Source organism: Lacerta agilis, chromosome Z (assembly GCF_009819535.1).
Source record: "Lacerta agilis isolate rLacAgi1 chromosome Z, rLacAgi1.pri, whole genome shotgun sequence".
Lineage (NCBI taxonomy): Eukaryota > Metazoa > Chordata > Lepidosauria > Squamata > Lacertidae > Lacerta > Lacerta agilis.
Window position 1 is genome coordinate 7,887,116 of NC_046331.1, and position 27,824 is coordinate 7,914,939.

A 27,824-nucleotide genomic window follows, 5' to 3' on the forward strand; every position below is an offset into this window, starting at 1 on the left:
ACTGATGAGGGCAGAGAGGTGCCCAAATAAAACTTCCTCCTATCTCTCCACACACACACACACACACAGTAAAAGGGGATATAGCTTGGCGTATTCCAAACTAATTTTGTGGAGAACCATGGGAGGGTTTATTTTATTTATTACAAACTTCTCCTAATAAGCACACTTTTGTGTGCAGTTTTGACTAGTATCCACGTTTTAGCACACAATTTTCTCCACTACAGATGCATTTTTACCAATTGAGTTTTCCTTCCACAGCATTTACTCTTTGGTTTTCAACAACCTGGACTAGGCAGGGGGCTGACTGCCTAGACCACAAAGAATTTTCCATTGAGACAAAGCAGATTCTCAACACCCCAGGATCAGTGATAACTGGTGTTTTATACAAATATACTTAGTTGCAAGATAAATGGAAATGAGTGGCATTGATAGTCACACCAACCATTATTTAAGTTGGTAACAGACAAAGCCCCAGTAACACAGGTTCAATCCCTGGTCTCTCCATGTATAGCAGGGGAAAGTTCCTGTATGAAATCCTGGAGAGATGCTGACAGACAGTGTAGACAAGATAGAGCTAGATAGACCAATGTATGGACTGTGGTATAAAGCAGGCTGGATTATGGTGCTGGAGGAGACTCTTGAGAGTCCCATGGACTGCAAGAAGATCAAACCTATCCATTCTGAAGGAAATCAGCCCTGAGTGCTCACTAGAAGGACAGATCCTGAAGCTGACGCTCCAATACTTTGGCCACCTCATGGGAAGAGAAGACTCCCTGGAATAGACCCTGATGTTGGGAAAGATGGAGGGCACAAGGAGAAGGGGACGACAGAGGATGAGATGGTTGGACAGTGTTCTCGAAGCTACCAACATGAGTCTGACCAAACTGCGGGAGGCAGTGGAAGAAGGGAGTGCCTGGCGTGCTCTGGTCCATGGGGTCACGAAGAGTCGGACACGACTAAAGGACTAAACAACAAAAATAAAGCAGGCAGACTGTGTATAAAGCAGCTCCCTACACTCTTTTGGAGAAGAGCCTTAGCTCAGTGGTAGAGAATTCGCTTTGCATGCAGAAGGTCCCAGGTCCAATCAAGCAACTTACTGCTGAGGACTGCTAAAAACAAGGTTTTCCCCACCCCCACCTTTATTTCAACAGCTGTTGAGACAAAGGAGGGTGGGACACACAGAGCAAGCAGAATCACCCTTCCTTCACAGCTGCCAATACAAGAGGAGGGGTGACTATTCCAGGGTCTATTCCAGGGAGTCTTCTCTTCCCATGAGGTGGCCAAAGTATTGGAGCGTCAGCTTCAGGATCTGTCCTCCTAGTGAGCACTCAGGGCTGATTTCTTTGAGAATGGATAGGTTTGATCTTCTTGCAGTCCATGGGACTCTCAAGAGTCTCCTCCAGCACCATAATTCAAAAGCATCAATTCTTCAGCAATCAGCCTTCTTTATGGTCCAGCTCTCACTTCCATACATCACTACTGGGAAAACCATAGTTTTAACTATACGGACCTTTGTCGGTAAGGTGATGTCTCTGCTTTTTAAGATGCTGTCTAGGTTTGTCATTGCTTTTCTCCCAAGAAGCAGGCATCTTCTAATTTACTATATGAACCTTTTACCTTACTCAAAATAAGTTAGCTTCCTGTGTTCTATTGTCATGCAAAGAGGCCATTGCAGGTTCATCATGTCAGAATGATGTCTGTTCCAAGACAATGCACTTTATTTACACAACAGCCTGAGTTCCCAGCTTATCATGGTTTCACATGCACCAGCACTTACTTCCTTGCTACTGCTTGGATTTCCATTATATATGACTCTGATATGGTGGCTTGTTTCTCCTTAACAAGCCATAATTCCTAAGCTAAAAACACCACCATGGTTTACTGAAGTCTGGTTTGTGATTCCAGCTGGCTTGGGAGAAGGAAACTGCCATTCTAGGCTTAGCTGTAATGGGAAGCCAAGTTTCATTGTGGATTTTTGTTAGTTTCTCTTTCTTGTGACCAAGGAAGAGCAATCAGGCAGAATGTAATTGCTTGCTGCTTGCACACAATAAGCCATGGTAAACCAGAAAACCTGGCTTATCATGATATTTTGGGCTCCATCAAACACTATTTATTGAGCCTTCATCCAGATGTGCTTGCGCAGAGGTTAGACTTCTTCGCTGAGCATTCATTCCAATTTATTTACAGGCATGTTACAGTAAGCCTTCATCTCTTCATTGGGTGTTTATGCATCTGCCCAGCAATAATCATTCCTAGTCATTGGCCAAACTTGCTGGGGCTGATAGAAACAGGGATCCTGCAACAATTGTAGAGCTACAGGACATACCTGCAATCAACTGCTTTTTAAGTGGAGTTGTTGCGCCACGGCAAGCACTTTAAAACACTTCAATAGTGCAAATGTAAACTTCTGCTATGGTCTTGGATTCCTCCTGGAAAATGCTAACCATCTAGTGGCAACCTTTGATGATCATAGAATCACAGACTTGGAGAGTTCAACCCCCTGTAATGCAGGAATCACAGCTAAATAATCCCTGACAGATGGCCACACAACCTCTGTATGAAAACCTACAATGAAGGAGAGTTCACCACCTTCCCAAACCCTCCAACATTTCTCCGATAATAGGAACGTCCCATTCCATATTGATAATTTTACTGTTTATACCCCACACAACTTACTGAGTTGTCCCAGCCACTCTGGGCAGCTTCCAACATATATACAAACATAATAAAGCATTAAATGTTTTTTTTAAAAAAACTTCCCTATACAGGATTGCCTTCAGACAGCTCTGGGGTCAGATAACTCTATACCCTCCAACATTTCTCAAATGAAAACAGGGTCATCCTAAGGAAAAGTGGAACATTCCAGTCGGTGTCAAATCAGAAACTGGGATGGCTTCTCTAAATCAGAGATGTCCCTGGAAAATAGGGACACTTGGAGGGTCTGCCTTTCTAGGGAATTATGAAGTGCACTCCCCTACCAAAGGAATGAATGGGGCAGAAAGTTTATTGTCAAGATGACCCTTACAATCATTTCTATGGCACACCTGTCTAGTGTATAGGCAGCTATTCCCCAGTCTGTGCTCTATGGAGCATTTGCAACAATTGGGGGGCACTCTCCCTATTTAAAGGTAAAGGTACCCCTGACCATTAGGTTCAGTCGTGTCCGACTCTGGGGTTGTGGCGCTCATCTCGCGTTAATGGCCGAGGGAGCCAGCATACAGCTTCTGGCTCATGTGGCCAGCATGACAAAGCCACTTCTGGCGAACCAGAGCAGCGCACGGAAACACCATTTACCCTCCCGCTGGAGTGGTACCTTTTTATCTTCTTGCACTTTGATGTGCTTTCGAACTGCTAGGTGGGCAGGAGCTGGGACCGAGCAACGGGAGCTCATTCCATCATGGGGATTCAAACCGCCGACCTTCTGAGAAGCAGGCCCTAGGCTCTGTGGTTTAACCCACAGCGCCACACGCATCCCATACTCTCCCTCTTTACCTCCCCCCAATGGGCAATACACACACACACAGCTGGAGGCTTTGCCTGCATGGAAGCTGCCTATGCTCTTCCCACTTCAATCCTCTCCTGGTTCTGGGAGACAGTGGTGCAAGAAAGGGTGGAGGAGCATCTGGCCCTTCACTTGCCTGGCCTGCCTATTCCTCCTCTTTTTCCAACCCATCCTATGCTCCACCCTCCAGCCCTGGAGCTTCTCCTGCCTCTGACTCTTGCCTCCTGCCTGGTATAGGTCCTGAAAAATCACTGCCCCCCTCTCCCAAGTCACTTCTCCTGGTGCACACTCATCATCACCCTGCCAGTCAGTGTCCTGACAGGAGTCCATTCCACTGTCAAACAGCTCTTACTGTCAGAAGGTTCTTCCTAATGTTTAGTCAGAATCTCCTTCCTTGTCATTTGAAACTATTGGCTTGGGTCTAGACTAGAGCAGCAGAAAACAAGCTTCCTCCATCTTATATGTGGCAGCCCTCTAGATATTTGAAGATAATGACTCCTGCCCACTATTTAGGTAATGATCATTCACTGAACCAGTTATAAATTTCTAGATGTTTCAGTAATATGTGGTGGTGTTGAAAAAAAGCTGTGGAGGGGTGTTTGTTTGGTTTTTGCTCTTGGTCTTGCAAGTTGAAATGGCAGGCATTACGGTTAATGTAGCAACCTCTTCCCCGCAGAGAGCCTCTCTGCGAAGAAATGTCACCAACTACATACACAAAGTCCTCTCCCTGCTGCCCGCCTGGTAGGAAGCCCCATGTACAAGACACTTTCAATACATCCCAGCTAGGATCAGCAGGAGAAGCCAGAAGCCTTGACATTAACACTCTTGCACTTCAAAAGAATGCATGTGTTTGATGAGAGCAACAAGGCTTCTTATTACAGCTGTCTAATCAAACTTGCTATTGTGCAATTATATTCAAAGATCAAACAGCACTTAAAACTACTTGCAATAATGATAGCAAAAAAAGGCTGGCAATTTTTTTCCTAAAACTAATCATTTACATCGTGTGTGCATATGTCACATCACATCTTTGTTTATGATCCTATGACTAAGACAGCATCCATCAGCAGCACCCCAGAAAATAATTAACATCTTTCAAGAAATGGGACAGAAAATACCCTCGCCCCACACGTCACCAGCCTCCTTTCTCTTAGAGTCCCCTATGCAATATAAGTGTTGTATCCAACTAAGTTTTACTCAGAGCAGACCTGCTAATATTAACCCAAATCAGACCATTGGTCCATCTAGCTGAATACTGTCAACACTGACTAGCAACGACTCTGGAGTTTCAGGCTGAGATATTCGCAGCCCTACTTGGGGGATACCTGGGATTGAAGCTGGGGCCTTCTGCACTCAAAGCAGATGCTCTAGCACTGAGCTATGGCCCCTCCCCCAAGGTAAGGATGCTAACTAGTGGGTTCAAATCGCAAGAGGAAAGAGATTTAGATGAAATAGGAAGAACTCCCTGGTGGTCCTTCAAAAGCCCTACTTGGAGATGGCAGAGATTGAACCTGAGATCTTCTGCATGCAAAGCAGATGCTCCAAACATAGAGCAAGTGTCCTTCCCAAGTCAGTCATGCCCATCAATTTTAATGAGTCTACTGATGCAGGTCAAGCTATGAAGACACACAACCTACTATAATATTTAGGAGGGTTTTCCAATAGATCCCATTACTCATGATTTTTCCACAAAGTAGAGCAACTGCCATATTTTCCCTCTATAAGATGCTCCCATGTATAAGACGCCCCCTATTTTGGAGGACTCAGATTCAAGAAAATGGGGGGGTGATGGCCCCATGTATAAGACGCCCCCTAATTTTTGACACTGTTTTTAAGGGGGGAAACCTAGTCTTCTACATGGAAAAATACGGTATTTTAAGTTTTATGCCACATACATGAAGGCATAATTCAGAACAGAAAATCAATCTGGAACAACTCAAACATAACCAAGCTGTTCTCATTGTCATAGACACAGATCAGAATCCTATTTTACATATAGGTATATATTTGAAAGAATGGGGAGGGGAACCACCTTGATTATGAACTATAATATACTGGCTTGGAGCACTGAAGAGAAACGTATTGGCATTAAGCAGTCTTGAGTTTGAGCCATTGAACATTCAGTTGAAATTTACTAGCTTCAGTTAACCCTCAGAAAGCTCTACTCTGAGTTAAGTCTGGGCTGCAATCCAAAGAAAATAAACCTTAAAATGGCAACCGTAACTGAACTTTCTTGGAAGTAAGTCCACTCAAACTCAATGAGTCTTGCAAACGGAAATATCCTCGAATAAAAGCACCATGAACTACATATGGTTTAGGGGGGGGGGGAATTATTGTAGTAAAGATTCTTTTAGTAATTTACAATGCCCCTTGCACTGTGAGTCTTGGAAATCTTAGGGACTACCCAATCCCGTATTTCCATGCCTGATCACTATGATTTTTGGAGGAATCTCTGTTGGTGGTCTACCATGGCTCAGATGGCTGGCTTGTAACCACTAGAAAAGGTGCATTTGAACTCCTTCCCAACTGAGATTAAACAGGCACACACACACACACACACACACACACACACACCAGTGAACCTCAGGCACATGGCAAAGACTTTCTTGTTCCAGCAGACATTTTAAGGAAGTGTTTTGTTTTCTTATAATTTTTGATTATTTAATTGTCCCCATTTCTGTGGATTGTATTCATGTACGCTGCTTAGAAATGTGAATAATTAAGCAGCATAGAAATGTCTTAAATAAAGTGATGCTGCTCTCCAGATTTTGTAGGACTCCCACCTCCCAACCAAACGGCATAATTGTTAGCAACAACAGAAACTGTAGTTCAGCAACATTTGAAGGGTCACCAGTTTCCTCCACTAAGCTGTAAATGGAAATTTATTACCATTGAGAAAGACCTGTTTGGGTTAATATGTTTTTCATTCTTAGATGTTTTTATATAAACACGATGAGGTTATTATTGACATTTTTAGAATCACGGAACTGTAGAGTTGGAAGGGACCCCAAGGGTCAGCTAGTCTGACCCCCTGCAATACATGAATCTCAACTAAATCATCCATGACGGATGGCCATCCAACCTCTGCTTAAAAACCTCCAAGGAAGGAGAGTCCACTAACTTCCAAGAGAGTCTGTTCCACTGAAAGTTGTCTGAAAGTTATTCCTTGTATTTAGTAAGAATCTCCTTTCTTGTAAACTGAGGTCCTAGCCTCCAGAGCAAGAGAAATCAAGCTTGTTCCCTCTTCCATGTGACAGCCCTTTAGATATTTGAAGAATGTGATCCTGTCTCAGTCACCTTGTTACTAGGCTAAACATACCCAGTTCCCTCAACAGTTCCTCATAAGGCTTGATTTCCAGACCCATGGTCAACTTGATTGTCCTCCTCTGCACACGTTCTAGCTTATCGATATCTTTCATAAATTGTGGTGCCCAGAGCTGGATACAGTACTCCAGGTGTGGTCTGACCAAGGGGGAATAGATTGGTAATATTACTTACCTTGATCATGATAATATATGTCTGTTGGTGCAGCCTAGAATAGCATTAGCACCACACTGCTGACTCCTGTTAAGCTTGCGATCTACTAAGTTTCCTAGATCCTTCTCAAATGTACTACTGGCAAGCCAGGTGCCCGCCATCTTAGATTTGGGCAGCTGGTTCTTCCTACCCAAGTGTAGAACCTGACATTTGTCCCTATTGAAATTCATTTTTGTCAGTTTTCCAATCTGTTGAGATCATATTAAATCCTGATTCTCTCTTCTGCAGCACTGGCATCCCCTTCCAGCCATCTGCAAATCTGATGAGGATGCCCTCCAAACATTCATCCAAGTCACTTTTAAAGTTGTTGAACAACAACAGGTCCAGGACAGAACCCTGTGGCACCCCAACTGTCACTTTTTTCCAGGATGATTAGGAACTGTTAGAGAGCACTCTTTGGGTTCGGACAGTCAACCACCTACAAATCCGCATAACAGTTACCTTGTCCAGCCCACATATCTCCACAAGAATATCATGGGGGACTTCTTCAAAAACCTACTGACATCAAGATAAGCTATGTCCACAGCACTCCCCTGATCCAAGCAGGCCATTGTTAGGCATTTCTGGTTTAGTGTGCTTATTTTAATTACATTAAGAATTAAGGTTTGTAACCATTGTTCATCCCAACTCAAAGCAGACACACTGAAATGGATGGGCACGACTCATTTGTGTACTGCTCTGAGTAGAACTTGGCTAGATACAATAGCTTCCTTAACTGAACATGAATGCTAATCTTACTTTGGAGCGAGCATGCTTAAGACTGAACCGTCTGAACATATGAGTTTAACTGATTAGCCATGTTGAATCAATTTGCATGTGAATAAAACAATTATTATGAAGAGCCAGGTGTACACTTCATTTAAGTTTCAGTGCAATGGCACATGTTACAGCAGACAAACTTGTAGACCTGTCCATGAGTAAAGGGGGAATACCTCTAAGCCAGTGTGCCATCTATATAAATACTTGGGGCTGCAGCCCCTGCTTATGTTGCTTGCCAACCCTACTTAGGACTACCCCATTCCCCTTGCTGCCAACCCCAACCCCAACCCCTTTACCCAATCCCCCAAATGACCCAGAGATGCCAGTTGGGTATTTCAGCTCAGCAACACACCTGAGGTACTTCTCAGCTTACACCAGTCAAGAACTATAAAGGTGCAAGGGGGGGAAATGGACACACACTCCTTATTATACTATATCCAGAAGCTCAAAATAGGGCATGACTAGATGTTTTATAACGGAAGAGCAAATCACCATCTTTCCAAAATATCCAGCTTATTGATAATTTTTAATCAGTATTCTGCTACTTCGTGGCTCCTACCCGTTTGCTTTCTTCTTGGTCTCAAAGGCCAAGTGAACCTCCTTTTGTTCACATATTGTCCGATCTAATCCTCCTCTAAAACATTTCCTGCTTTTAAATCTGTTCTGTAGTTTTCAGAAGATGATTTGGCATTAAAAAGAAGAAGAAAGAAATGAAAAGGATTGCCTTCAGAGTTAAGATCTGCCAACTATCTATCATTTTTTAAGTGTGTTCATAAACTTGGGCTTGCCCAAATTCACCTCCACAGCAGCTCCTCTGTAAGTCTTCAAGTATAGCTTCACTATAGAATCTTAATGGCATCATACTCTCTTCCTCACCTTGCTGATGATGATAATAATAAGCATCAAAGCAACTCAATCTCAGCATAATTTCTAAGAATTGTAGAGACAGGCGAGAGGGAGCAGGGAGAGGGGCAGATCACTTACCCTGTAAGGACGACAACAAAATCCATCACGTTCCAGCCGTTTCGGAGATAAGAGCCTTTGTGGAAAGCAAAACCCAGTGCGATGATCTTAATGCCAGCTTCAAAGCAAAATATTCCAATAAAATATGGCTCAGTGTCATCCTAAAAAGAAGAGGGGGGGAGGGGAAAGCAGCAATGTCAGGCAAAGAGCTACAATTCTACAAGTGCTGAGATAGTCAATTCACGTTTTATTTCTTGCTATCAAGAGTCAACTGTTTTTTGGTTTGTTTGTTCTACATTGTACAGACTGTAAACTTCACCCTCAGCCATCCTGCCCTGCATTTCCTCTCCTGCAAGTCACCTCAAACACATGTTTGTGTTTTAGGTTCAAACTTATGAAATAATGAAGCAAATAAAGATTGAAAAGAAAGGCGGAAGAGTGCATTATCCTCCAAGCCTATGTTACCGTACAGTCATCCAATGTCTTCTGCATATAATTTGAGGCCTTTTTATGAGTTGAGACTGGAATCACTACCTTTTGTCCCATTTCCCGAATTCCTTCCTGATTTCCTACTTTCCTCATTGATTCTGCCCCCTTTGCAGAGTGAATCTACACAATCACTCTCCATGTTTTTAGCCAAAATTGAGTTCAGCTAAGAAGCAAAGAGGGAATATTGTTAGCAGCTTTACAGGGAAAAAAAGCAGGTGGATCTTGCTGCACTGCAGCTCCCATCAGAGCAGAAGGCAACACAGCCAATGGTCAGGGATGCTGGGAGTCACCAGTCTAGCTGCTGCTTTCTGGATTAGTTGTAGTTCCCAAGTCACCTTCAAAGGTAGCCCCACATAGAGCGCAATGCAGTAGTCCAAGCAGGAGATAACTAGAGCATGCACCACTCCGGCAAGACAGTCTGTGGGCAGGTAGGGGCTCAGTCTGCATACCAGATGGAGCTGGTGGACAGCTGCCTTGAACACAGTCAAAGGTTTGCTTCCAGTATTTTTCTCTCTCTTCCTGTGTCGTGACGTTCAATAGGAAGGAGTAATTTAAATTTTAAAAAAAACACCCATGCCTGAAGGCCCTTCAACTTCCTGCCCAGTCTCATAGTCCCTTGCTATACAGCGAAGGCTGTTTGTGGAGAACTATTTGTACCCACATGAACCAGAAGAAGAAGAGTTTGGATCTGATATCCCGCTTTATCACTACCTGAAGGAGTCTCAAAGCGGCTAACATTCTCCTTTCCCTTCCTCCCCCACAACAAACACTCTGTGAGGTGGGTGGGGCTGAGAGACTTCAAAGAAGTGTGACTAGCCCAAGGTCACCCAGCAGCTGCATGTGGAGGAGTGGGGACGCGAACCCGGTTCACCAGATTACGAGTCTACCGCTCTTAACCACTACACCACACTGGGTCTAGGAAGGGGTTGGGGTCAGTGGGCTTCATAAGACTTAGCAGCTTCCCTGTCATATCATGAATCTTTGTGCCTGGAAGACAGCACACCTCCTGGGACATCCTGTTACCTCCACACACTGCTGCCTCTGCCCCCCTCAGCAGGGAGTCACCTACCACCACCACTTGTCTCCTCCTCCTCTCAGGAGTGGCAGAAATGGTTCTGTATACTGAGCCTTCCACAGACATTTTGGTGTATTCTGAGGTTGGCAACTGCTGTCCTTGCTCCTCTGGCCCAGAATCAGTGTCCAAGGTGAGGGCATGGAATCAACCTTGCAGCTCCAGTAATACGCAGCATGGCTCCTGCCAGCCTCGCACCCGCGTGTCGTGTTCCTCCAGGGGTTTGTCTCCTGCATGGGGTGATCTTCCACCTCCCTAGGGGGACCTCATCTGCACCACTGTTCCAGGACAGTCCACTCTGCTCTATCAAGGGATTCCTCCTCTTGGCCAGTAGCTCAAAGTGTGGCTAAGTGAGCTCAGGTTGCTGTGCCTTCTCTTTCAGCAAGGCAATCGAGTGCAGTTTTGCACCGTCTCGGGCCAGAAGACAAACATGGCACAGGTGCTGGTGGTCACTGCAGCAGCTCCCTCCCCACCCATGTCTCTTGGTCCTTCCCCTCAAACCACCCTCACAAATGCCCCTGTTTACAAGTCCTGATTATGAGCTCCCGGAGGCTGCAATCAATCTTACACAATCATAATATCATACAATCATGATACAATACCATACTATCATAATATAAAATCATAATATCACATAACTGTGACATCAAAATATATCATACTATCATACAGGATAAAAACAAGTGCAGGGTATTGTTGTTTTGTTTATTGTGCTATGTATTTTCTGTTTTTATATTGTAAACTGCCCTGTGATCCTCTGAAGAAGGGCAATAAGAAATACTGGGTTATATTTAGTATTTTTTCTACTCAGAGTAGACCCATTTATTAATGGCCATGACTAAGCCCATTAACCTGAGTAGGTCTACTCCATGTAAAAACAGCAAACAAAGGATACCTAAAGTGCTAATCCAAAATTATATGACAAAAGAGCAATGCCTACCCATCTTACTTAAGGATGAACAACTCGAAGTTTAGAGTCCTACAGAGAGTCTTCCAGAGCCTTAAAGACTAACAGATCTGTTATGGCATAAGCTTTCCTGTAGTCCACAAAAGCTGATGTCATATTATATTTGTCAGTCTTTATGGCACCACTTCTTTTGCTGCAAGACACAAACACAGTTATCCCCCCCCCCCCAAGAAAAAACAAAAGTCTCAATGGAGGTGTTCTTTGCAGGAAAGCAATGCAGCCTAGAATAAATCTCATTAGCATCCCTCACAACCTATTCCCAGAGCAGGCTCCCCGGGCCCCTAAAGAGACCATCCCAAAGGGCTTAGGTGTGCCATGCAAAAGAAAAGACTTCCTCTTTTCAACAGAGGTTAATATGATTGGCTCATGCCTCGCTGCTTTTATAGAGCCTGTGGTTAGGATACAGAACAAGGCCCATTAGCCGAGTGAAAAGGCTGTCATGTTAAATAAGGGAGAAAGCTGCTATGCCCTGCCTCTATGTCAGAACCAACAAGCAGCACATCCCGGGTAAATGAGAAGCCTTCTGCATGGATTAGTTACAATGAGGACCATGTGCTCCAATCTTTTCTCTGGTGCAGAGGGGATGGGCAGCAAGCACAAGCAAGCAGGATGCCACTGGGAGTAGGGATGGAGGAGAAATTTCCATACCGTCTGCATTTTAAAGGGGAAGGAATCAATTCCCACTTTGTGAACCAATACACAAAGCCACCCTTTGAAATCTACAGTTTTGTGGTTTTAGTTGTGCATATCTTCCAAGCAAAGAACATGGGCCAAAATTAAGGGGAAGCATGCATATCATTTTAGGGGAAACTACTTTGCAAATAATAATAATAATATGTGTATATTAGTCAAAACCACAGGTGAAACTTAGGACGAAGTTGACGCTAAAAGGCTTACAAGTTTTTGTTAAGATCCCCACCCACCCAACAAATGCAAGACGCTAAAGAAGTGTGAGGAACTGGATTTCAAAATTGGGAGTGGGGATCAGAAAACAATTTTGGCAGATTAATCCATTCCCTTCCTGGGAGATGATTCTAGCAAGAGTTACTGCAGGACAAGGGTGAATGGAACTACCAATCAACAGGGCAGCATCAGAACTGGACCAAAGACATTTTGCTGACAGAAGAGGAAAACCCAAATTGAAAATTACTCCCACTCCATGAATTCAATACCATACAAAAATGCATCCATACTGCAGAAAATTGCGTGTAAAACATGGATATTAGTCAAAATTGTGTGTAAAGCATGGATATTAGTCAAAGCTGCACGCAATAGTGTGCTCATTAGGAGAAGTTTGAACTAAAGTGCTGAAAAATAAGGACTTTTCAAAATTGCTGTGAAAATGTGGAGAACTGAACTTAAGGTTTGGAAGGAGAGGAACAGAGAACCCAAAAAAACGACAGCTCCTTCTATCCCTAATGCCACCATATACAGATGGCAGAATTCCTAAGCACACTGAAAATATGCTATGCTTGTATCAGCGGTTCAAGAGGCAGATTTGGTCTTACTTCAAACCAAAAGTCATGATAAAAAAGGTCATTTCCTCACACAACTCCCCTCTTTAAACCTTTATCAATAAAGGTTTTGCAGAAGTTGCTACTGAACAACTGTTTTGGTCTCACCCGGTAGTGTAGCTAGCCAGGAGTGGTCTGCACCAGGCCAGTGGTAGGGCAGGTCATAGGGTGCCTGGGGGGGTCTGTACTGCAACACATTGGCTGCTGTGCATTGGGGAGTTGGATTCTGGGTGGCAGGGAAGCTTGAGGGATCACAGCAGTTGCTTAGCATTTGGGAGCTGCAGGGGGTTGCTACACTGCTGGTCTCACCTGGGTACAAATTGGCACTTTCAAATCCTGGTATACTCACTAATAACCTAGTTACAGGTAGGTAGCCTTGTTGGTCTGCCATAGTCAAAACAAAATAAAATAAAATATTCCTCCAGTATGAGCTTTCGTGTGCATGCACACTTCTTCAGATACCAAGAACAAACTTAGTTGGTCTCTAAGGTGCTACTGGAAGGAATATTTTATTTTATTTTGTTTTGACTATGGCAGACCAACACGCCTACCTACCTGTAACTGGAACTATGGAAGGCACCACATTGAGCCGCATGAAATGGAAGTCCATCAACCTCACCAAGAAACTTGCATATGTACAGACCGACATCTTCTTTCTGACTAAATGCAAGAACCTGGACTGGTATCTGAAGAGGTGTGCATGCACACGAAAGCTCATACCAAGAACAAACTTAGTTGGTCTCTAAGGTGCTACTGGAAGGAATTTTTTATTTTATTTTGTTTTCACTAATGACCTGACCACCTGATTTATGACTAAGCTATGCAATCAAGATATCATGACACAGGCTTCCTGAGATATGATTTCCTCCAAGCTTAAGGTGGAAGAGAAAATTGCACACATAATATGACAAAAGGGGGGAATTTAAAGCTCCTTATTTGTGGAAAACTAGTCTCAGAGCAGCTGGCCATCATTAAAATAAGAAAAAATATCAACAGGTATCTAACCATAATACACAGTGCACATAGCTGAAACAGCATCTAAACAATTCAACAGCCGTTGAGTTGTTTAAACATTGAGCATCTAAGGCAGGCACGGCCAAACTTGGCCTTCCAGCTGTTTTGGGACTACAATTCCCATCATTCCTGACCACTGGTCCTGTTAGCTAGGGATGATGGGAGTTGTAGTCCCAAAACAGCTGGAAGGCCAAGTTTGGCCATGCCTGATCTAAGGCCACAACACTGTATTTGCTTACTCAAGTGTAAACACCACTAATGTCAACAGGTATTAACCAACTTAGGTCCATTCAGAGTTTCCCCTGTGAAGTTAATGGGTAGTACCCAATGTTAGTTCTATTCGGTGAAATTAAAGGGCATAAATAGCTTAGACCCATCTATTTCAGTGTCTACCCTTCTCAGAGTAGAATTTAGCTGAATGCAATCCAAGGCACCTAACTTAAGTCCTCTGCATCAATTTCTACAGCTCTACTCCAAGTAGGACTAGCATTGCATACAGTGGGGCTTACTTTTGAATACACACGGAAGAGTGAACTGTAAGCTGTGTATATAATGGTTAGATAATGTTGTGTTTATTTCAAAGTGTTATACTGATGGTTGGTTATTGGATTTGCTTTTTACAGCAAGTTTATTCTAAGAACATAAGAAGAGCGTGCTGGATCAGGCCAATGGCCCATCTAGTCCAGCATCCTGTTTTCACAATGGCCAAACAGATGGTGCCTGTACGAAACTGACAAGAAGGACCCAGGAATAAGCACACTTTCCAGCAACTGATAGTCAGAGGCATATTGACTCTGTGAAGCCAGAGTATAGCCATCATGACAGGAAGCCCCTGATAGTCTTGCCCTCCATGAATTTGTCTCATGCTCTTGTAAAGTTGTCCAAATTGGTGGCCACGGCTGCCTTCTTTTGCTAAAGGGTCTCACTGAAATGCATTTGCAACCATCTACATCTCCAAAGCTCTATAGCCTCCTTTTGTGATTCTCTTTATATGCTAATTGAAGTCATTTCCTACTCTCTTTCTGTGCCAAATAGTGGATCATCTGGATTTAAGAAGGGCTGGAACCTTCAGGGCTCTCCCAGATGACTTACTTTTTGAGCATTCATCCTGATCTGTTGCACAAAGCTCACATGCAGGTTAGATTATATCTGCTGGCCTTTACTGAGCACTCATTCTGTTAACAGGATCGTTATGTGACAACAAGCATTCATCCCTATTTGCTCGTGCAGTGTTTAAAATGCCTTCATCCCAAGATTTTCATTGCAGATCCCTTTTTCTTGGCGGTTTCCCCCCCCCCCTTGTGCTAGTGCAGGCAGAGTGCTTTACTTTAATGGTGCAAATTAGAAGCTTCAATGACGCTCTTGAATGCATCTCACAAAATAGTGACATGTTGGATACAGTGATGCCCCGCTAGACGAATGCCTCGCTAGACGAAAAACTCGCTAGACGAACGGCATTCGCTAGCGGAAGGCTGCCCCACAAGACGAAAAAGTCAATGGGGCTGCCTCGCAAGATGAATTTTTTTTCAGCGCAAAAAACTCCGCGCTCTATTGCCGCTTCGCTAGACGAAAAATGCGCTCTACGAAGACACTCGTAGAACGAATTATTTTTGTCTAGCGGGCCACCACTGTACACTTATTTTTGTTCCTTCTGTTATAAGTTTTCACCTGCTCTTTGTTTTGTTGCTTGTTATGTGCATTTGTTCAAAATATATCATATTTATATGCTTGAATTATTTTCACACTTTCATCTTCTAGTGAAAGGTGATTGAGATATGTATAGGTATTTAATAATGTTAATTAATTATCATCATAATCACGATTTTATATTATCATTACTTCAGGCAGCCAAATAAGATGGCAAATCAAGGCTTTCAATATGGTTTTCCTCATCCAAATTATTGTAAAAATTGACAATATTCTGTATCCAATACATATGCAACAGTCATTCCAGGCTTTCTCTGGTGCGTAATCCAACCCTGTTGCTCCATTAATCTGACCTACTGATTTGTGACATGTTCGGTATTTCTTTCATGAATGTAATTCACAAGCCACTCTAATTATGCTCAAAACAAAATAAAAAACAAAAAAATACCTTCCAGTAGCACCTTAGAGACCAACTAAGTTTGTTCTTGGTATGAGCTTTCGTGTGCATGCACACTTCTTCAGATACACTGAAACAGAAGTCACCAGACCCTTATATATAGTGAGAGAGTGGGGAGGGGTATTACTCAGCAGGGTGGTGGGAATGGGTGGTTGGCTGATGGGTGTGGAAAACCTGTTGACGACTGCAATTGGTCTTAGAGGAAAAGGCAAGGGGTGAGATGGCTAAAGATAGCTTTGTCATGTATAATGAGATAAGAATCCAATGTCTTTGTTCAGAACAGGTCTCTCCCTGGTTTTGAGTTTGGTAATGAGTTGCAATTCAGCAACTTCTCTTTCCAGTCTATTTTTGAAATTCCTTTGTAGTAAGACAGCTACTTTGAGATCTTGTATAGAATGTCCTGGGAGACATTCTAATTATGCTGTGAACCACCCTGAGATCTTCAGATGAAGGGCATTATACAAATTTTATAAATAACAAAACTAATAATAATTTTAATGTTGATTTCCCATTAACCACCATGATATATATTTTTCTTATTTTGGGCAGGGTAGTATTTTTTACAAATAACAAAAATAATCTTGTGAATGAGGGTAAAGGGGGGTTTACCGTATATAGTTATCAGTTTACTACTGAAAACTAATAATTGTTTGAATAGCAACATGCTTCTTTCTAATGATTATTAATCATTAGAAAATTTTCACCATAATTTAGGGAACTATGTTAAGGCAGCCATGGCAACGTGTCTCAAACCAAGAAATAACCAATCTAGCAGTCACATTTTATTTTTTTTTAAACAGAATTTATTGACATTTTCACATTTTAAGATGCTTGTAGATTTCTATATTTCTTGCCTCTATATTTTGTATGATTGTGTGTTTTAAATGCTAGGTACTTTATTTCATCCCCACCCCTTTAACTTTTTTTTATTGCACTGTGATTTCAAATTGTTAGTAACTTCCCTAAGTGGCAGCAGATGGGTGAGAAAGACATCTTTATATAAAATTAATAAATTCATAAAGAAGACAGATGACTGGCTAAACATACATCCTCAATTAATTTGGCAACACTTCAAAAAAATGTATAGAGTTGCATCCAACTCTATACATGGACTGCAAAAAGATCAAACTTATCCATCCTTAAATAAATCAGCCCTGAGTGCTCACTAGAAGGGCAGATCCTGAAGCTGAGGCTCCAGTACTTTGGCCACCTCATGAGAAGAGAAGACTCCTTGGAAAAGACCCTGATGTTGGGAAAGATGGAGGGCACAAGGAGAAGGGGACGACAGAGGATGAGATGGTCGGACAGTGTTCTCGAAGCGACTGGCATGAGTTTGGCCAAACTGCGAGAGGCAGTAAAAGATAGGGGTGCCTGTCGTGCTCTGGTCCATGGGGTCACGAAGAGTCGGACACGACTGAATGACTGAACAACAACAATGTTTTACCCAGAGTAGACCCACTGAAATTAATTCACCTAAGTTAGTCGTGTCTGATATTTTAATGGCTCTACTTTGAGTAAGATTAACTTTGAATACAACCCAGATATATATACACTTGGAAAAGGCATATTTTCTTATGTCTCTCACACACGGAAGAATGACTTTTCTAAGATCACAGGGAGGAGATGCTTCTTCTGAGATGTTACCTGCTACAACATATCTTAATGCCCACCATCTAAAAGTATGATATTCCACTTCAAAACATTGTTCTAATGATATGCGCATTTATACAAATATAATCAACTAACTGATGGAAACTCATATACTCAATTAAGGGTTCTGGATTTTTTTTTAAAGCCCTGGATTCCACCTTTAATACATTCTCCAAGAGATAAATTTATGGAACCACGTGGTTTTAAATTTCACACTAGGCAAGTGAATCAGTTTACTTTTAAAGAAGTGGTCCATGTGCAGACCTCCAGATCAGTATCTACCGGTAAATGTGAAGGAGCCCTTGTATGGGCCACAGAACACAGCAATGTAGGAAAGTACCTCATTTTGAATTAGACGGTTGCGAATTTTGGCCACCTGGTCTACCCATTGCGACCAATGGGCTGTAGACCAGGGCTCCAGTAGGGCCTTGCATAAATGTCCGTCCAGGTGTAACTGGTCCAATGACCTGGTCTACCCATGGGGGGAAAGGTAAGGTAAAGTGCAAATAGATAAATAGGTACCGCTGTGATGGGAAGGTAAATGGCATTTCCATGCGCTCTGGCACTCGCCACAATCCTCCAGGCACCAGAAGCAGTTTAGTCCTGCTGGCTACGGAAAGCTGTCTGCGGACAAACGCCAACTCTCTTGGCCTGAAGCAAGATGAGCACTGCAACCCCATAGTCGCCTATGACAGGACTTAACCATCCAGGGGTTCTTTGCCTTTACCTTTTACCCATGGGAAGAGTGGGCCCTCACCCATGGCAGTCTGGATACACTCTCACATAAGGAGTGCTTCCACCCCTTTACAATAGTAGATGAAATCCAGGAACTGTTATCTTAACTGACTTGCGGAATATGGAATGGACCATCTAAAAACAGGCAAAGGGAATTGCCTAAAACCATAAGCTTTTCACTTCATTCCCCAATATTCTTTTTTTAGGTTTAACATGTTTCAAAGGAGGGAGGTTTCAAGGTTTCATCTCCCTGTGCTAGGAGCAGCGATACCCACTCAGGTTGAGCTTCAGAAACATTCCAAAGCAGCCTTTTTTTAAAAAAAAAAAAACACCAAGGGAAATGTCTACCCCTGGCTGCCTGTTTCTCTCCACCACCCCCTCCCTGCCAGCTGATAAAGAATGAAGAGATTATCCCAAAAATCATTCTGCTTTGCATTTGAAATATTATAATTGCCTCATTACCATAAAGCCTGCTGGTAAGTTATTTTCTTTGTGAGTGGGCTGCTCCCAGTGTTGTTTTCTCTTAAAGGGAATATGGCAAATCCATCAAATTTCATCTTCAGAAGAAGACCCCACCTCCTCCCTTCTTCTCTCCTTCACATGAGCAGCTCAAAACTATCAAATGCCTCAATCAGACCCTGTTTGAGAAAACGGAATTGGTACCACCTGATTCACGGATAGCCAACCTGATGCCCTTCACTTCCTTCAACCACAGACCCACCCCTCCCTGGGCAGAGGAAGGGGGTGCGGTGGGTGCAGGCCACCCCGGGTGTCACCACTGGGGGGGTGACAAAATGCCGGGTGGCAGTCCCTGCGGGGTCTGCAGCGCACCCAAGACACACGTTTCACCTGGGAGAGACGCAGTGGCTTGGGCGTGTGCAAGCTCCCTGCTGACCGAACAGTACGCCAGCTGCCTCCCCCCCCCCAGCTGTAGGGCGGCTGAGCAGGAGGAGGCAGGCAGACTCCAGAGGTGCCATGATGAGCCCCACCCTATGGGCGGCTTGCCCTGCCCCTGGGTGCGCCACTCCAGGCGCCCGAGCAGCTTCCTCCGCCACTGCCCTGGACCACACCACTTGCCTCAGCCTCAGCCAGCCAATGGCCTTGGTATAGGGATGACAAAGAATGACATTCCATTCATATCAGAGAGTGAACCTATTAAATTCGCATTTTCCAAAACGGTCCAGGAACCAAAACACTGAGACATCCTTTGAAATCCACACGTCTCTGAACTTCACAATGCAGCTCTCCCCAACTAACGTTTACCCAAAAAACACATATATTTGGGAAATGGTGTGCATAAAAATAAACATATCCAATCATGCATTATATTTAGGGAAATGGTGGTGCAAAAATTTGTACGTGCAAAAGTACATACATTAGGATAAATTCACACTAAAATGCTGGTTGGTTTTCAGGAGGATTAAAAATTATTATTTTTTTTTGCAAAATTGCTATAGAAATGTGGAGAACTGAATTTAAGTTTGGAAAAATAAGAGAACAAATACCGATAGATGCTACCACATCTGCACTATGGATTTAAAGCAGCATCATGTGTTTCAGGTAACACAGACCTGGGGGAAAGCTGAGATGGGGGAGGGTTGTGTTTTCAGAGACAGAGAAATCTGCCATTGTAAGTTCATCCTTCCCAAGAGCCTAAGTTAGTGCAACCTAGAACCTTTGCCTAAAACATAGAAAGCCTCATTCTCATGTCTACTGACTCCTCCTGCATTCCATCTTAGGACTCTTTCTCCCCAGATGCTTATTATGATGCATAGCTATCAACTTTTCCCTCCTTCTTGTGAGGAATCCTATTCGGAATGAGGGAATTTCCCTTTAAAAAGGGAAAAGTTGACAGCTATGTTCTGATGGCTTCATCACCAGCGAGTTGCTCATTCCCCCACAGTACTTTGCTTACTCTCTGTAGACTAATAAAGAGTTAAAACATAAGAAGAGCTCTGCTGGATCAGTCAAAAGGGCAATCTAGTCCAGTATCCTGTTTTCCCAGATGTCCCATTGGGAAACGAGCAAACAGGTCAACAGTGCTCTCCCAACTGCAGTTCACAGCAACTAGTATTCAAAAACATACTGCCTCCACCAGTGGATGTAGAACATAGCCTTATCCTCCATTACCTAAGGCTATCCATTGAATAAGAGGGACATGGGTGACGTTGTGGGTTAAACCACAGAGCCTAGGGCTTGCCGATCAGAAGGTCAGCAGTTCAAATCCCCGTGACGGGTGAGCTCCCATAAATAGGCACCGCTCTGGAGGGAAGTTAAACGGCATTTCTGTGCGCTGCTCTGGTTCGCCAGAAGTGGCTTAGTCATGCTGGCCACATGACCTGGAAGCTATATGCCGGCTTCCTCAGCCAATAAAGCGAGATGAGCGCCACAACCCCAGAGTCATCCACGAATGGACCTAATGGTCAGGGGCCCCTTTATGTTTTACCTTTTATCCATTGGATAAGGCTGTCCATTGACCTGCTTAAGAAATAAGATGAGCCCTGCTGGATCAGACCAAAGGGGGCCCATCTAGTCCAGCATCCTGTTGTCACAGGGCCAACCAGATTTCTCTGAGAAGCCCATAAGCAGGACCTAAGCACAACACCATGCTCCCCACTTGTGATTCACAGCAATTGGCTCCCAGAGGCATACTGCATCCGATGGTGATGGCAGAACATAGCCATCTGATAACAGTATCCCCCATGAATCAAGACACCATCTCATCAGGAGGTCCACTGTGCACATTGGTGCCAATTCCCTGGGGCCCTGGGTGCCCAAACACCCACAAAATTCCCCATGAATGGGCAAAGCAACCACTAATTTTGGTTCCAGGGCCATGTACACCGCATGGCACCCAAGGACCCAGGCACCCACAGTTGTGGGCCAAATTGGCACTCCTGATTCTGCATGATGCTGGACTTTGAGTGTAGTGGGCACCTATCCTTTAGAACTGCCTCCCATTACACATCAAGTATGGCGCCTTTTGAAGACCTTCATTTTTTCCAATGAATCATTTAAGTGGAGATTTTTATCTTAGTCTACATGTATACAGGACTGGGAAATTATTGTTTTTTACATATGAAATTGCTTTAAATCCTTTTTATATATGGGATTGTTCTTGTTATGTAGATAAATAATAATAATAATAATAATAATAATAATAATAATAATAATAATAATAATTCTTATGGCTGAAGCTTTTACTGACAGACAGATGCCAACAACAGAAACAGATTTTACAGGAAGTGCTTCATAAATGGAATCAGATAAATACAATTAAGCAAGAGGGTAAGAATGACAACATTGCCCCTCCCCCAACAAATACCGTAAATTGTACTCACCAGCCTCTCTGACATGGGCGTCTTGTCGTCAACTGGTAAGTGTTGCTCCAAGGCCAAGACGATGCAATTAGCAATGATTGTAGCCAAGATCATATATTCAAAAGGAGTGGAAGCAAGAGTTAAAGAAAATAAACTGGTCAACAGAAGTATGCAAGAGAAAATCAGCAATAAACTGGACTAATGTGTATGTTTTTCCAATGCTTTCAAATGCCATTTTCACAGAGTTGTAGAATTGGAAGGGACCCCGAGGGTCATCTAGACCAACCCCCTGCAAACGCAGGAATCTCAACTAAAGCATTCGTGACAGGTGGCCATCCAACCTCTGCTTAAAAACCCCCAAGGAAGGAAAGTCCACCACCTCCCAAGGGAGTCCATTCTGCTGACGAACAGCTTTAAAAGTAACTCATTGGCCTAATCCTGGCACAAACCGTGTAAGGTAGCCTGGCATTATTCTTATCCTCCCTGGGAAAGAGCTGAAGTTAAGAGCAGACAGCTTGTCCAAAAAGGTCACACAACAAGTTCTGTGTTTTGCTGAAATGTGAACCAGGACATATCATGTTTTGAATCACTACACAACAACAGCCTTGCCAAGCCAGTATAGAAAGCAAAATCTGTGCTGCCTTGTAGCAAAAGGGCTTGACTAAAAGAAAAAGAAGAAGAAAAACCATAGAGAATGGATCTTAATTCATTTCCAAGCAAAGATTTATGTCAGAGTAGCCTTGTGCCTTTATAGCAAGCTCCCTCCCTTCTCTGCAGCGTGTGCATCACTGGATCCATGCCCAATTCTAGGCCAAGGCCCAGATGGCAGGGAAGTGTTTCAGCAGCACAGCGAGCTCCCCTGGGTACCAGAGACGGTTTGATTTAAACCTTGCACCAGTCACCGCCGAAGGCACACCAGCACACTAGCACACACCCAGCCCTCCTAGATGCTTGTGCTGGAACAGACTTACCCAGCCCCAACCAAAACACTCCAAATGAAGCTTGCCTTACAATCACCATGCATGACTAGAGAGCTTCTGAAGTTCCCAGTAAGCTTCTGCACCCCACCTCCACCACCAGTGCAATGAAAGGATCTAGCCTTGCAGAAATGCAACACTTGAATTGCCACAAGGTTTTTCTTTGAGGTACATTTATCCCAAGCTTGGCTGCAGCACAGATGCCTTCTAACTTGCCTCTTCCAGCAATCTGGGGGATTCTGTTTGCCCTGTCAATACTTCCCCTGCATGCACACAGTTTCAACTGGGAAGGGGAACAGCTTGCCATGTTGCTAAGGGCAGGTCTGGTTGCTGTTCTGCAAGCATTATTAGCTATATGATTTCAGATAAAAAGAAAACAACAGGACCCCCCTGGGAATGCTGGCATGAAAGCACACTCCTGACACTAGTGCAGATCTGCCAATACATATTTGGACACACACAGAGAGAGGGAGGGAGGAGGGATTACTTAGCAACCTAACCCTAAGCTCAGGATGGAATAGCCTCCTTTTTGCTCATTCTGCACTACCATGGCCACAATTGCTTACAACATGAAAGGAAGAAAGGAACAGGGAAGGGCCATAGTTCAATGGGTACAGCATCTGCTTCACATGCAGAAGGTCCAATGTTCAACACCCAGCATCTCCAGGTATAGCAGGGAGAGCATCCCAGTCTTAAACCCTGGAGAGACACTGCACTGAGTATAGACAACAATGAGCCAGATGAACTGACAGTCTGACTTGTTCCTAGGACAGGACTCCTCTGGAGTCAGGTCAAGTGGAGAGAGAGGAAATGTGCACAGATTGTGGCCCTTTCAGCTACAAAGAAGTCAGACATGGATACACCTGATCTACAAAACTGAGCAGGCTTCTGAAATAGCAAATAGGGCTATTTACTTCTGCAGAAGGTTCAGATGGTGTAAAAACTGTGATATTTTGTTTGCCAAAAGTGCTGACATGGCACACATCAGGTTGTATCCAGTGTTTCAACATACTCAGAGCAGATCCATTGAAATTAATGGACATGACTAATTTAGGTCCATTATTTCCAATGGATCTGCTCTTAGTAAAATTTACAGTAATTGGCTGTAGCATAATGTGTGTGTGTGTGTGTGTGTGCAGAAGATTTTGCTCTGTCCATATACAATTGTGTACACACACATTTACATAGTAGAAGGCAGGCACACTTGTGTAGCTTCCTTCAATTAGGGATTTTGGCTTGATGTAAGTTTTGCCAAAATGCATCCCCTTCAGACATCAATAACATGTCAACAATTTACAACTCATGATTGGTGACAATATACTGAAACATGCACAATTCTTAAAAAAGAAAAGAAAATTGATCCAATACAATTACCAGAATTGGTTTTAAAAGAAATCAATGGTGATATTCTTAGCCAGAGAGGTGGTCACCCTGTAGAGTCTTCCATAGCCCAACTATCAAGACAAGAATCTAAGTACTTTGCCAGCACTGGTGAGTTTATCCTGACATAGAACACAAATGAAAAGAACAAGCTAAAACTAACAAGAGCATGCAGGAATTCTGAAGAAAGGTACTGCTTCTACAATGCCACAGTGAAATGTGCAAAACTGAAGTAGAGCCACACCACATAATATAAAAACACATATTGTACACTCCACAGCAAAATCAACAGCTACACCAGTCTTCGAACTGCATTGTCCCAAATGCAGATATTGTTTGTGTGACACACAGTTTACTAGAAACAGTGGCTTATTAAGAGACATGAACCAACTTCTTTAAATCCTAATAAATGTATGCTATAAGGAACAGACTTATTTTGGGTGGTGACAACTTAAGGCTTTGAACTGAAGGGAAGATAGGGAGGTTTCATCAGCCTTATTGATCCAAAGGGAGACAACAATAAACCAGCACCCCACCCTGAGATTTCTGCCACCCACCCACACCCACACCAACAGCTGGATAGAGGGATGAGGAAGGAAAGTGAATCAAGTCGTTTAGGGAGGTTAACCTGTCGCTTCAGGTGACGGAAAATACTCCAGAGATTGAGAGGAGAGCACGCTGTACCGAAACCTCTTAGTGCTCCCTAGGGGAGAGGAAGACCCCATTCATGTTTCCTCAGGTGTCCCAGAGAATCTATACAGACACACACCGGGGGGGGGGCTTATCTAGTCTAAGAAGAGTTTCATCTAAAGTTGGGGGGCGGGGGAGAGGAGTCCGGCCTTGGCTCACCCAGAGGACCAGGAACGCCTAACCACGACATGAAATGCGACTCTGGGCCTCGCCAATACAACCACGCCTGAAAGAACACCCGCAACTGTCCCTGAACCCCCATTCCCTCGACTCGCGCAAAATAATAATAATAATAATAATAATGACACGTGAGCGGTCCAAATTCATCAGAAGGCACCCTCAGCCTGCCCTGTGCTCGGGCCAGGGGGGCGGGAGGAGGAGGACAGTCCCCACGCGTTGCTGGAGTCCCGGACCCCAACCGCCTCCCTCCAAACTCTCCCCGCCCCCCACCGTCCGCCAAGCAAAGGATATGGCCACTCCGTGATCCTCTTGGCATACTTGCGGATCACGTTGTCCTCGCTGAAGATGAAGAGGGAGCGGTTGACAGTGAAGCAGTTCTGCTTGACCGGGATGGGGTTGTAAATTGCCATGGTCCGGGCCCGCTGGGCCTTAGATTGTTTGTACACCTGGGGTCGCTGGCCGGGCTGGCCCGGGGGTCCTTGGCGGCTACTGCCGCGGCCTCCGCCGCCCACCACCGGCCCGCCGCCACCGCCGCCGCCACCCCCGCCGCCACCTCCATAGCGGCTGGGTAGGTCGTCTCCGAAGCGAGCCATAGTGCTCCAAGCGCGTCGCAGCACTCCAAGCTGGCAGCCGAGCCGAGAGGAGGAAGACGCATCCCAGCGCCAGAGGAGGAGGGAGGGAGCGAGGCTCACTGGGTTGCCGCCGCTGCTGCTGCTGCTGCGATCCTGGCGAAGGTTGGCTGGCTGCGGCTGGAGCTTGAAGGCAGCAAAAGGAGAAGGAGGAGGCTAAGCAGCTGCTGCTGCCGCCGCTGCCGCCGCTGCCACGCAGGGGCGAGGCTCGACGAGAAGGAAGGAGAGGAGGAGAAGGAAAAGGGAGGGAGCCGTCAAGCGATGGAGGTGAGGGCGAGGCTCAGTCCTTGGAGGAAGGGCTCAACTTCCCGCAACAGCCCTTTTCAGGTCTCGCCCATGGCTTTTCGTAGCCGGATCCGGCGGCGCCCTGGGGTTATTGATTCTCTGTTTCTTTCTTTTTTGCACCGGCAGGGTGAAGGAGGAGAAAATCTTGTGCTTCTGGGGCTTCTCCCCTTTTTTTGCTGGATAGAGAAAAGGGGGATGAGGCAGAGACGGGGCAGCAGCTGCGGCTGCCCCGCTCCTCCTGCTCCTCCAGGGCTTCCTCCGTCCAAGATCTCCAGCCTTGGAGAAAACGAAATGGAAGCGTCAAGAGCAACCGGTTTGTGAACCTCGCCCCTCCACACACACACTCACACACGCGAGCGCACAAAAAGCCCAGGCAGCTGACTGCCGGGTAGCCAATCACCGGCGCCTACTCCACCCAGCGCTACAAGGATTCCCAGCCAAGCCCCGTATCAATCAGCAGGGAGGGGGAGAGGAGGGGAGACGCCCCTTCCCAAGGGCTTGGTGTCCAGAAAAGGGGCGGATTGGGCTGGCTGGCGGGAGTGGGTTGCTAACGCTTACGAGCAAAGCGCCAGGCTTCTAGGCATTTTCAGCCTAAGCAGAAAAGGTGGTTGATGAGCTCTATTGATCGTAGAAGAGAAAGTGTGGGGCGGGCGGGCGCGCGCGCGCGAACGTATCAGGTTCCTGGCTTGCTTGTTAGACCGGGCGCCAGGGAGGCGTCCCGCCAACGTCGGTGGCGGCGAAGTTCATGGTGCGAGAAAAGAAAGGAAGGCAGCGAGGCGGTCGCGTTCCTCTTGCGGTAGGAACTGTCCAGGTGCTGAAATCAGTGTTGGGGGCGCAAGCCAGCTCTGTAGGGTAGGCTACCTTAAACAAGAGTGGGATATCGACTCAGTTTGGGCCAATGCTGTCTGCGATTTCGATTAGTAACTACTCCCCAGAGTCTCTCAAGATGAGGGTCGCCGTCCCAGTGGAGGCTGGGCTTGAGGGAGAATGGGGCGCTGCACGACCAACCTCAGCCTGCCCTCACCTGCCTGCCTTATTACAACCATCAGAGACTGGCTCTGCCTCTCATTGACTCCTGCTCCACCTTCTGTTGGCCTCCCTGACTGAAGCCCCACCATTCCCGATAGGCACAGCCACCCTCCCTTCCTCGTCCTGCCTAGGCAAGCTCTGGAGCTATTTCAGTGGCCCACTTGAGATTCTCAGCTTAAAGGTCTGCAGGCAACTTTGTCCTGCACAGAGGAGACCCACTTTAATTAATTGCCATAAGTTAGTCGTACTCAGTGGATCTATTCTGAGTTGGACTAGTGTTGGAGACAACACAATGATAGCCAGATATTGTTGGACTCCAACTCCCATCATCCCTGACCGCTGCTCATGATGACAATTGGAAGGCACTGAGTGGGCTACCTTTGGGCCAAGGGGTTGTCTGGCAAGCAACAAGAGACCCACCTTCCACACATGCAAACAGAACAATGTCCTTCTGTTTCAAGCTGCTGGAATAAATTTCCTTTCCTCCTGCTTGGACCACATTCTGAATTGTGCATAGGGCAAAGAGATAAGATACAGTCCAAGTTAGTTAGTTATTTTAGAATTATTGAATGATGAGTTTTTAAATTAATAGCAACTGTATAGCTGCAAGTGTAGTTGCAGGATCCATGCAAGATTCCCTTCACAAAGCTACAATTCCCAAGAAACTCAGAAAATTAAAGCTGGGTGTGAGAGGGCAACAGGGGTCTCCTGGCAACTCTCAGCATCTTTGACAAACTACACTTCCCAGGGGTCTGTGTGGGAAGCAATGACTGCTTACAGTGCTATCATAGTGCAGATGGGCCCCAAGAATTCAATCCTATACATCTGAGAGTGAGCCCCATTGAACTCTGTGGAATTTACTTTTAAGTAGATATGTATAGGACTGTGCTTTCATGCTGCAATCCTTTGTGCACTTAAGTGAGAGTACAAAATGTCCCATTTAACTTGGTGAGGCTTCTGAGTAATCACGGATCAGCTTGCACTGTTGATTGTATAAGATTCATTGATTTATGGCTGCAATCCTAACT

The 27,824-nt window shown here is 44.8% G+C and overlaps 1 protein-coding gene across 1 annotated transcript in view; it reads right to left on the bottom strand.

Annotated features, from left to right (window-relative positions):
- The window catches only part of CACNA1B (calcium voltage-gated channel subunit alpha1 B), a 307,712-nt gene extending 281,572 nt beyond the window's left edge, over window positions 1-26,140 (bottom strand). The window contains exons 1-3 of the mRNA XM_033137256.1: window positions 25,145-26,140; window positions 21,648-21,753; window positions 8,783-8,922 (exon numbers count right to left, since the gene is read on the bottom strand). Of these exons, the coding sequence (XP_032993147.1) occupies window positions 8,783-8,922; window positions 21,648-21,753; window positions 25,145-25,446 (548 nt within the window). The 5' untranslated portion in view covers window positions 25,447-26,140. The remainder of the gene's footprint in view (window positions 1-8,782; window positions 8,923-21,647; window positions 21,754-25,144) is intronic.
- Window positions 26,141-27,824: the final 1,684 nt, after the last annotated feature.